At 41.5% G+C, this 12,371-nt stretch overlaps 1 protein-coding gene across 1 annotated transcript in view; it reads right to left on the bottom strand.

The window, feature by feature from the left end:
* Window positions 1-8,941, bottom strand: part of LOC101854224 (2-oxoglutarate dehydrogenase, mitochondrial) — a gene marked incomplete in the record, with an annotated part of 66,717 nt that extends 57,776 nt beyond the window's left edge. Inside the window, 3 exon segments of the mRNA XM_013090477.2 lie at window positions 5,032-5,488; window positions 8,461-8,665; window positions 8,780-8,941. Coding sequence (XP_012945931.2) covers window positions 5,032-5,262 — 231 coding nt within the window.
* Between the last annotated feature and the right edge of the window lie 3,430 nt (window positions 8,942-12,371).

The following is a 12,371-nucleotide window of genomic DNA, read 5'->3' as shown; positions in this document are numbered from 1 at the left end:
GCTCATACTGTGCCGGAACAACATAGGGGGAAATGCGGCTTTTTCTTTCCTCATCCTTACTGTCGTCATGTTCCTCTACTTCTTTAGTATGTGTGTCACTCTCTTGTGACCCGTTATTTCCGGGCTGCCTTGATAGTCGCAGTAGACTTTGTGCTGTTGAGGCTAGAGAGGTGAGCAGAGTAAGTCTGACTCCCTGTTTGGACCTTTCTGTTGACATTCACCCTTTGGCACTCATAATATGACCGTATGTAGTTGCGAGCGCGTAAAATCTTACTAAAACTTACAAGCATGCTTGGCTTATGTCGCTGCTCCCGGCAAACGTTCGATTTCTCAGGAAAGAGGATGTGAGGAGGGGGGGGGGCAGGAGAACCGAGCCAAAACTACGACAGGCGAAGTAAGATGCTGGTAGCCCCTTCTGGCCGCCGGAGACAAACGGAGCAGGCCACAACAACAGTTATTGTGTGGTGGGTGGCCGCAATAGAGGCGGCTGTCCCTGGGTGGAGCGCGGTGACCTCTTGGAGCAGTTCCAGCCCACAGACAGGAGACTTTGCCCCCCGATCACGGACCCGGGTACAGGAATGTTCACAGGACAGGCCGAGGCGATCTTGTTTTAGTTTTAGTAAGTGCTTTGTGGCGCTTGCAACACAATAAGGTCATAATATAAGTGCCGAAGATTAGAGGTGTTACAAGAGAGTAACAAACACAAAAAAGAAGGAGCAGAGATAAGGACGATAAATGTGTGATGGGAAAGAAGAAGCAAACCACACCACAGCACCTGCCAACCACCCACCTAAGCGATCAGAGAGGAGGGCGTATAGAGGTACAGGCCTTACGTACGCGCAGGAAAAATACTGGTTTTAGGACCTGCGACGCGCTCGCGTCTGTCAGAACACATACACACACGCAGGCCATTATATAACGTACGTAGGACATCTCTTACGTTGAGTGTCAAGGAGACACTACGAACTCGGTAGATGTAACATATTACATCATGTATATATAAAATTATCAGCGCTCCCTAGCTCGGACGTTTTACAACACAAGGCGTTCTCCGTTATCCGCGACACACACCCCGGGCTAATCCCTCTCTAGAGTCTAGACTGTTTGCCATCACGCGCTAACCGAGGGTTTGTTTAAAATACAGTTTGCCACATGGCTCGAACCCGAGGACTACACACTATAATGTGTGCTTCTCGCTTTAACCCCTTTAGAGTATACTGTTTGACACTCTCACGCATATCCTTCTCTCTATCTTGTTCTCCTTCACCACTGTCACGTGTAGAGGTGTGACTTTATCTAGTTACCCTTGCGCCACATCGCTACCAGAGCTCGTCTCGCTCTATCAGGCAGTAGGCCCGGACCCATTGTTTACTTTTGGCGGCCAATTTCAAATTCAATGCCACAACCATACATCTATGGCCACAACCATACATCTATGGCCACAACCATACATCTATGGCCACAACCATACATCTATGGCCACAACCATACATCTATGGCCACAACCATACATCTATGGCCACAACCATACATCTATGGCCACAACCAACCAAAGTCACGAGACCAAGCGAGAAATTTGGGCAAGTCTGCTGACGTTGAAGCTCCCACACATCTGAATCCCAATACTTTCCAGCAAACCAAGCCTGACTTTATTTATAAATTACCTCACAGCAAAACGACTCAAGAAAAAAGTACAATAGTACAAAAGGGCGACAGATTCTGTCTGTTGTTCCTCAATAAAAAGGAAGTTTTCAGTACAGCACATCCCCCCAAACCACCTTACCACCCAATCCTATTTCAGTTTAGTTTTAGTAAGGGTTTTACGGCACTTGCAACACAATAAGGTATATTATATAATAATCGGTGCCGAAGATTAGAGGTGTTGCAAGAGAGTAACAAACACAAAAAGAAGGAGGCGAGATAAGGACGATAGATGTTTGATAGGAAAGAAGTCATATATAATTTAATATAAGTGCCAAAGATTAGAGGTGTTACAAGAGAGTAACCACAAAAAAGAAGGAGGAGAGGTAAGGACGATAGATATTTGATAAGAAAGAAGGAGCAGTAGACAACACCAGAGCACCCGCCAACAACCCACTAATGCAACGAGTGCAAACCTTTCATCAATATCCTTCATGATTCCATCCACGGACACAAACAAACACAGAACACGGACTAAGTGAATCAAAATAACAGGATAACAAACACCGTGTCGTTGTCATGGATACTACTTTTACCGTGCGTGGTGATGACGTAGCACACATATATGTGCTAGAGGACACAAGACCTTTTCAAATCAGCACACATGACACAAACCGACATCAGTCAGTCAGTCAGTCATGCACACTAGATAAATCACTCAGGTCTACTGTGACTGTTTACGTGACAGGGTGTATGAAACACTTCCCCAACCTGTTTAGTTTTAGTCAGAGTTTTACGGCACTTGCAACACAATAAGGTCATATAATATAAGTAAGTGCCGAAGATTAGAATTTTAGTTTTAGTAAGAGTTTTACGGCACTTGCAACACAATAAGGTCATAAAGTGCCGAAGATTAGAGGTGTTACAAGAGAGTAACAAACATAAAAAAGAAGGAGGAGAAATTTAAAGGACGATAGATGTTTGATAGGAAAGAAGAAGCAAACCACACACCAGAGCACCCGCCAACCACCCACCACCCACCAAGACCTTTTCAGCACAGCACAACAACTGACATCAACAAAGAAAGTTACTGAGGATCAGATGGACAGACAGGGTTACCAACGAGGAAGTCTTTAGGAAAACAAAACAGATCCCAGTCAGAGATAGGGTAGGAAGAAGGCGGCGGAGATGGATTGGACATACTCTCAGGAAGTCAGGCAGCTGCATAACAAAGAAAGTTTTGGATAGGAGTCCACAGGGTAAGAGATCAAGGGGAAGATCGCGTGGAACCTGGAGAAGAGTCACAGAAATTGATGTACAGAAAAGTGGGAAGACATGGAATAACATCAAGAGGCTAGCCCAGGATAGAGAAAGGTGGAAAGTGTTTGTCCATGGCCTATACCCTGGTGCAGGGTGAGAAAAGCAATGATGATGATGACTGCCATCAGTCAGTCAGGCATACACACCAGATAAATTACTCAGCTTTACTGGGCTGACAGAACATTGGGTACAGAACACTTCCCCAACCTGAGAAGCCCTTCTTCTCCACACAAAGAGCAGGCAACTTGACGAAAAGAGGTGAAATTGAAACTTTTGTTGTTTCAAAGTGCATGATTTTATGGTGTAAGTTGGCCTAGTGGTTCGATTCTCAAACTCGCAACCATTGGGCTTGGGTTCGAATCCTGTCAGGGGCCCCATGTTGCGTCCTTGGGAAAGGTACTTCACGAATTTTCCCAACATTAACCCAGGTGGGAATGGGTATCCGGCTATAGACAACGAAAGATCTTGTCAGTTTGTAAGTGTTGCACATAATATTCCCATCCACTCAGTTTAAATTGACGAAATTAAACCAAACATTTAACTAACCCTCCAAGTGTCGCTGATAAACAGCAATCGCCCATGGCGGCAGAGAAAATGATTTCACCACATCATGTTGGAAAATACTTGAGCACAAACCATCATCAAGCAAGGAAAGGACATAAAAAACTTGACACATTTTGTGTCTACATTTTCAGAAAGTAGAATGTGCATAGGAAGCAAAGCTCATTTGTGAAGGTGTTAAAATGTGGATCTATTATAACGGGACAAACAAACCAATTAAATAGAGACTCAAATTACAACCCATTACGTATAGATCAGCCACAGCACCACAGAACAAAACTTATGGCCCCATTAATCGGCCGCTGATACTTGAAGGGATAAATCATAATTTATACAGGTATAGTTTTTTTAGTTTTAGTGGAGGTTTTACGGCGCTCGCGACTGCATAAAGTCATATGAGCACCAGAAGATTAGAGGTGTTACAAGAGAGTAACAAACATAAAAAAGAAGAAGGGGAGATAAGGACGATAGATGTTTGATAGGAAAGAAGAAGCAAACCACACCAGAGCACCCGCCCACTTATACAGGTATTCAAATAATTAGAACACCTTTCTTCAGAGAGTCAGGAGAAGAATAGTGACATTGGTCCCTCCCCCCCTCCCCCAGCCCATGAAAGTGAAACAGGAAGCTGATGGTGGAACAGTGATACAGAACAATGAGGTCACATGATGTGGTAGAGGAGACACCAGGATACAGATGACAAGACACGGTCATGACGGTGGAGACAACCACACGTCAGCCGGGATGTTGGGCTCTTAAGCTTGAGTTTTAGTTTTAGTCTAAGAGTTTTACAGCACTTGCAACTGCATAAAGTCATTCAAATGAGCGCCAGAAGATTAGAGGTGTTACAAGAGAGTAACAAACATTAAAAAAGAAGAAGGGGAGATAAGGACAATAGATGTTTGATAGGAAAGAAGAAGGGGAGATAAGGACAATAGATGTTTGATAGGAAAGAAGAAGGGGAGATAAGGACGATAGATGTTTGATAGGAAAGAAGAAGGGGAGATAAGGACGATAGATGTTTGACAGGAAAGAAGAAGGGGAGATAAGGACGATAGATGTTTGACAGGAAAGAAGAAGGGGAGATAAGGACGATAGATGTTTGATAGGAAAGAAGAAGGGGAGATAAGGACGATAGATGTTTGATAGGAAAGAAGGAGCAAACCACACCAGAGCACCCGCCAACCATACTAAAAGCAGAAGAAAAAAACAAGGAGAGGAGCAAAAGAGAAAAAAAAATAAAAAATCAGAGGTAGGTCCAACCAAGCAGTGTGAGTGTCCCGTGACATGATGGCGTTCCCAGCACCTCATCATTACACGTGACAGCATCCATCCAAAACAAAAACATGCGGTCAAAAAAAAACCCCAATAACAAAAACACCCCCCACAAACTAAGACATCACACACTTTACTTTCACAAACATTGTAGGTTTTACCTTATGAACACTGGTGGGATCTCTCTGCAGAGACATCACACACTTTACTTTCACAAACATTGATAGTTTTTACCTTATGAACACTGGTGGGATCTCTCTGCCAAGCTTCAAACATATCCTCAATGTACGCTGAGGAACTGCCGTTCATGAAAGGCTCGGCCGCCGCCTGAGTGCCGTAGCTCTTCCCGCCACGAGACGACCCCCCAGCCGCAGACGACGCGGCATAGCTGCGGTAGAAAGCCGACAGCTCATGGAAAGAGCGGCACTTGTGCGAGTGTAGCAACAGGTTTTTGATGCGATGCATCGTCAAACCGTAACGTCCTTGCTACGTGAAAGTGTCTGATATTGTGGCAGAAGCTGGGGTTTGTCAAAGCCAGTATGGCTTCGGAGGGGCTTGTGCGGCACCTGATGTTGACCTCAGATGCTATGAGGAGTTCAGTTGGCCGAGGGTAGCGGTCGTGTGAGGAGCGATGGAAGAGCGAAGGAATGCCGGGGCCTGGTGGTTGGCGTCACTTGACGTACTGCCTTGTCTGGGAAGGCGAAAAGAAACACGATTTGAGAAAGTTTCTTGGATAGTAGGAGAGTCAGCGTTACCAAAAGTGGTGACATAATGTTCTAAGTTCACCAAGTGTCACCACAGTCATGGGTCTCAGTCTCAACTCGCAAATCTCAAGCAGACACATAGATCTACAGTCTACACCCACAAACACAAGCACCCAGCATTATAACTTGGAGGGATTCTTACAGGGTTACAGACTTGCACATTGTTCAACATCCTCATGTGCACACTCATTCTCCCATTTTAAGAGAAGGAAAGAGTTACAACATTACAAATTTATATCAAAAATACACTACCACCATCATTTCATTTTAAAGATAAATCAACGTTAAGCTATTTCTCATTCGGTATATTCATTTCATTAAGTAACAGTGGGTAGAGGTCAGTCAGTCAAAATTACTGTACTCTTAGATAAAACAACAATCATTTAGCATCACCACCGCCCAACTAGTCTAGAGGGACAACTTTTAAAACTCTAGGCCAACGACTAAGGAAAACTATGGTCATTACAGTATAAAAAAATATGACAATATTAGATTGAAAGAATAAGTACTTGAAAATCCTTACATTCTGCCTCTAACTACGCTGGACTCCTTATCATACAAAAGTACAGAGCAGTTACTGTGAAATTCACTTTCATGCCATGACTTTTTTCTATCACATTATAATCAGAGGACAGTCATTTTGTCATGGTGCGACAGTAAACTAATAACACGATCCCTCTTCAAGCTGACAGACTGAAACTTTTGACCTCCTTTTTGTCAGCTGACAAGCGGAGAAATCAAGACCTATCTATTTCCGGAGAACAGAAACGGAAGACCCACTTCTCGCTAGTCATTGAACTGATCTCTCTAGAATAGAATGCCCGGCCAGATCAAAACTCCTGTGCCATATTCCACACGTGAAGAATTACACTGAACTACAATTTATTGAGTTTCTAAAAGCTTAAGGAAAGACATGGGTTAAAAACCTTTAAGCCAAGATACAGAAGGACTTCAGTAACGACCAACCACCCCAACAAACACAATATAAAGTGACCTAACCCTAACCACAGTCTCAACCCAACCTTCTATACTATACTATCTATTATAATCATAGTGATTGCTCGTTACTGAGAATTCCTTCCAAAGATACTGCTACTTTTAATAAATTGTCACTCAAAGTTTCTGTACTTGAAGTAGAAGACTCATCATTTGACATATATATCATGGTACATTTTTACTTTCAGACCCACACGGTGGTGTAGTTTGGGGGGGGGGGCTACACTGCCGTACTTTTTTGCTGCAGAACACAAAAATATGGCCACTAAAATCCTCGCAAATCAATTTGGTTTCCAAGAAAACATTGCAGCTAATCGCAAAATATCGAGTTAATTACGGTGAAATACAGAGGGGCACCCCCACACCAAAAACCCCCCAGATTTTTTTTATGTCAAGGGGGCGTGTCCTCCTGAGACCCCACAACAAGTTGTTAAAAACAAATGAAATTTTAGTGTCTAGGCTTATTGTAAAAATAATCTAATCTAGTTCATCATGCAAAAACATAAACTCTACTAATTTGTGGTGGATCTTTTATGTCAAAATTTGCGTGAAGCAGATAAAAAAGAACATGAAGAATGTTTTAGAAAATCTGAGCACGGGTCCATGAGTAAAATAACAGTGGACCCAGAGCATCCTGCAACAAATGTCAACACAGAGCCAACACCTCAATACAGTCAATTATATTAATCGTCGTATTAATAATGAAATTATCAAATGGATACTTTGACTTTGGCTATTAAAACATAAAAACAGTTGTAATTTTGACACTCTTCCAGTAAGTCGAGAGGCTTCAAAATGTGTTGTCTGCACTCTTTCCATCATAGTAAATTAACCACTGGCCCTAGGCCTATTTATTTATCAACATTAGTGTTTTTAAACACTGCTTGAACTGATCGCACATTTAGAAACTCCCAAAGTTGACAATGAGAACGAAAATCCTACAGTACAGTCATGTTAGCTACTATCAAGATCTAGTTTAGACTAATTTACATAGCCTGTTCTAAAGTCTAAAGTAACTTCATAAAGTTCATAGATCTATACTAGGCTCTTTGATGAAGGCTAAACAAAACATTGAGTATTTCAACCAGAACCATGCACATTATAAGTTGGCTTCCTTATAAAAGTAGGCCTATAAATAATAGATTAGATCTAGATCTAGATTCTAGATCTAGATCTAGATCTAGATCTAAATTCTAGATCTATGTTTCCAGTTTTCCTGAAAAAAATTGATCCATAATATTAAATCAACAAAAACAGCATTACACTTACACTGCTCAAGAAGAGAAGTTGAAGTACATACAGTTTACAAACAAACTGGCAGCTACAACTCAAGGTTCACTGTTGTAGTGTAGGACAGTAGATCTAGATCTAGGCTAGGCTAATGAATGAATGAAATGAAGCATTGCATAATGAATGACTTCCGAGTCCCTTGGCCCTTCCTTGACAGTTACACAAAGTACTAGATCTATATCTATAATCTAGATCTAGTCTTGATCTAGATTCTAGATTGAGATCTAGACTTCTAGATCTAGAATCTAGATCTAGACCTCCTCGGACACTGACATCTCGAACAGAGAACTTCCCAATCAATCAAGACTGCTGCACTGACAAATCTACGCACTGTTGTTATCTACTCTAGAAAAGACATGGATTCTGTGAAAGCTTAACTTGTAATAATAGCTTATAAGTTAAAGTAGATCTATACTTTGTCAACATAGAGGAAACATGGATATTCTAGATCTAGATAATCTAGAATCTAGAGTCTAAGACAAGACAAATCCACCCCACCCCCCAACCAAACCCAGGATACTAGCCTAGGGCAGGTGACCTGTTGGATTTTACTATTTTGTCATCTGTTCATCAACTAAAGATTCTTGAGAGAGATTTCAATACATGTACATACTGTGGAATACAAGTAGGCTCAGCTATATCCAGGCTCCGTGGTTTCGAAATAATTCACTCTTCACAGCGACTGACATTTATTTCCCTCCGTTACCGGTCGTAGTCGCGGACACAAGTTCGACCTTTGCGTCACAATTCAAGGCTTCCCAAGGAGCAAGTTAGCGAAATATGGCGCACCAACACAAACTTGCCCTTGTATTTCGATCCTGAAAGCAAAAGAAAAACAGACCAGTTTAAAACAAAATAACTTAACAAAACCATTTAAAAAGCAACAAGGTGTCTTTCAACTGACAAACGATTCGACCTGTGTACTGACTTACTGGACACATGTGTGTGTAGAATGCAGGAAACCCCGACCGCTGTTAGGCCTACTTATAGCTTTTCCTTCGTCAAAGTGTGTCAGCTGTGTGTAGTAGAGACTGTGACGTCACAATGTGTAGATCTACCTATCCATGGCGTAAAAAACCGCACCTAAACCAATCAATGGATGCGTCATGAAAAGTAGTTGAGTCGGCGCCTTTGGTTGGTGGGATATAGAGGGTAAAATATTAAAAAGTGCTAGCCTCAACCCGAAAAGGAAACAATCATAATATTTTGCTAAAGACATAAATGCGTTTGTTTTATGAAAGCGAAAACCACGCTCAAATATAATATAATAAAATATAACAATTATACTATGATATGATATAATCTAATATATATATATTGCAATAAAATATTATATCATACAATGTAATGCTTTACAACATAATATAACATAACATAAGGTCAGGGTTGGCGGGTGCTCTGGTGTGGTCTGCTCCTTCTTTATTCCTATCAAACATTCATCCTTTTCTCACTTAGATGTACTTCTTTTTTAGAGTGTGTTTGTTACTCTCTTGTAACACCTCTAATCTTTGGCACTTATACGACCTTATTGTGTTAAACAAGTGCCGTAAAACTCTTAACATAACATACCATATAACATAACATACAGGCCTAACAAAATAAAATAATATAATTATAATACATTGTTGTTATTGTTAGCCTATAATCATTAATTATTATCTGTAAGACTTTAGTAACAGTAAATCCACAAAAAAAAGGGGGGGGGGGTGCTATCGTTGTTGTTTTTTTCTACAACTAGTACAACTTATGTTTGGGCATCATCGTCCGTCAAGGGAAAATATTACTGAAGCGTTGGGATTTATAACAACAATTACATAACACTCTTGAGAAGCAAATCTTTAAGCTGCTGTTAGGTGGACTTTAAAAAATTGCTCTCTCTCTCTCTCTCTCTCTCTCTCTCTCTCTCTCTGTATGTGTCTGTCTGTCTCTCTCTCTGTCTGTCTCTCTCTCTGTCTGTCTCTCTCACACACACACACACACACACACACACACAATCGTGAGTCTTTATATAGCAGTAGGCCTATAATGTTGTAATGCTACGTAGACGTCGAAGTGAGAGAACATTGACTGTAGCGTTAGCACCGAGGTTTGACCACAGACCCTCTAGCTGTGATGTGAGCCGTTGCTTGCCTGCAGGGCGGTATACTTATTGTGAAATTTAAATTATTACTAATCACTACAGGACTTGTTTATTATACTTACTTTTACTTTTTCCTCCTTCTGCAATCCTTAGGGTGTCGAGGGAAGGTGCAGGTTTCGGTCCTGTGCTAGGTGTGTAGCGTCTGTGATAGATATGTTGTGTTGTTCCAGGACCTTTTTAACCCCATCCAGCCAGGTCTTTCTTGGTCTTCCTCTTGATTTGAAGCCGGATTCTCGGGTGTAGTAAGTGTAAGCTCTAGCCGCTTGTTGTTTCTGGGCCATTCTGGTTAGATGTGCAAACCATTTGACTCTTTGTCGCTCTATGAATTTCATTACTTGTGGTATACCGGTTTGTAGACATATTATGGTCACCACGGCACACAGACAGAAAAAAAGGTCCCGGGTTCGAATCCGGATAGCGACGGAAAATGTTCTTCTCTAAATATTAATGTTCTTTCGATATCCTTTTCTAACAATGTTCTGTCGTCTGTTTTCGTCTCCATTTTCTACCCCCACCCCCTCACCTCCTTTGCCCCCCCCCCCCCTCTGGGCTCCTGACTCTTTCTGCAGCTTTTTTTTCTACTGCTACTCCTCGGCTACTTCTTATTGCTGTCTTTCAGCAACACCCGTGATCTTGTGGTGGGAAAGATCTACACTAGCCTTCTCAAACAAGTATGAAAATTGTGGAGGTCCCGTGTGCACGATGCGCACGTTAAAGATCGCCATGTGGTCCAAAATAGATTTATAGAGTAGGCTTCGGCCGCCACCCGGACATAAATATAAAAAATTTCCTACCTACTGAAAATGTGTGGAGTGCCCCGCGCCTATGAGAGAGAGAGAGAGAGAGAGAGAGAGAGAGAGAGAGAGAGAGAGAGAGAGAGAGAGAGAGAGAGAGAGAGAGAGAGAGAGAGAGAGAGAGAGAGAGAGAGAGAGAGAGCCCCTTGCCAGTATGCAGGGGACAACACAAGGAGAAACGATGGCTTATGTCCTGGCACAGGGCTTGCCTTCCTTCCCTAGATCTATGCTTGAATGGAGAGACAGTTGCAATGTCAAAGAGTTGGACATTTTAGAAAAAGTAATTTCTGATATAATATCCATGTGTAATGATAATTCTATACATTGGTCATGTACAGCACAGTTGACTCCGCTTGGGTTGAACTCGCTTGAGTTCATCTTCGGTGTTATGTTGATCTTTTTTTCTGGTCCCAGCACCTCTCTTTATCTTTTATTTCTGTACAGTAGGTCCCAAAGGTTCAGCTGAACTTCTTCAGAAGAGTTCATCTAATTTGTCCGTCCCCTGCTGACATCCGTTTCTCCGTAGTCGAGCGTAATGTCAATGTACATGTTTACATGTGTCATAGAAGCCATTCTTTTTTCATGGTAAGGAATTTTTACAATTTTGAATTTCGCAATTTTCAACCGTGACACCCAAAAAGGGTATATAAGCCACGGAGAAAAGCAAAGTAAAGTAAACAATTTTCCAACACAAAGTAGGATCCTGAATGTGAGCACATGCCTTGCGAGATTTTCAGATTCAATCTTTATTGGAGAAGACCATCTCAACAAGTGCTTCAGTTGTTACCCAGCAGTAGCAGATCTACATGTACTGAACTTATTTTACCTCATTAGTTGGCTGTCAGGACACAAAAGGAACAGGTTTGTACACCGACTAGAAAAATCAGTCTTAAAGTCTGTAACACATTTTCTATTCAATCTGTTGAATTTATTCATGCAAAAACCAAAAGAGAATGGAATTCATACACAGGTAACCACAAGGAAATATTCAAACATACAAAGACCGACACGCACAAATTCAAATACACGCACAATTATATGCATTCATAATGTGTTTCATTCAAACATTGCATGCACTTTCTTAGCAACCTCACCAAGAATCAAAATAGAAACCCCTCATCACTGCTGAACAAACGCGCCATTCATCAGTGACCTTGACCTAGACAACACCGATCACTAGCTGGGACACAAACAGATCTAAGTTCTTTCTGCAACAACGGTCAATTCATATATACAATAAAGAGTTTCATGATTCAGGGACACAACAGATAATTTATGGACAGACAAACACCCTGTCTTTTCTTCTACAACATTCTTTTTATGCTTCCCTTCTTTTTATCCATCTTTGAGCTCTGGATCCATTCTGCTATACACTCTCTCTAATCAGACCAAACTGTTATATATATATATAATAATATACCCATGCGTACTCATTCAAACTTTCCTCTTTCTGCAGCCACACCCTTGATCCGACCATGAGGACGTGGAGAAATATCTCCCACCGTTACGTCCGTACTGTCAGGGCATTGCTCAAAATTACAGAGATCACTCATCGTTGTTACGAAATCTCCCTGCATCAAATGAGTAGTT

Source organism: Aplysia californica, unplaced genomic scaffold (assembly GCF_000002075.1).
Source record: "Aplysia californica isolate F4 #8 unplaced genomic scaffold, AplCal3.0 scaffold01298, whole genome shotgun sequence".
Lineage (NCBI taxonomy): Eukaryota > Metazoa > Mollusca > Gastropoda > Aplysiida > Aplysiidae > Aplysia > Aplysia californica.
This window is presented reverse-complemented; position numbering and strand designations above follow the sequence as displayed.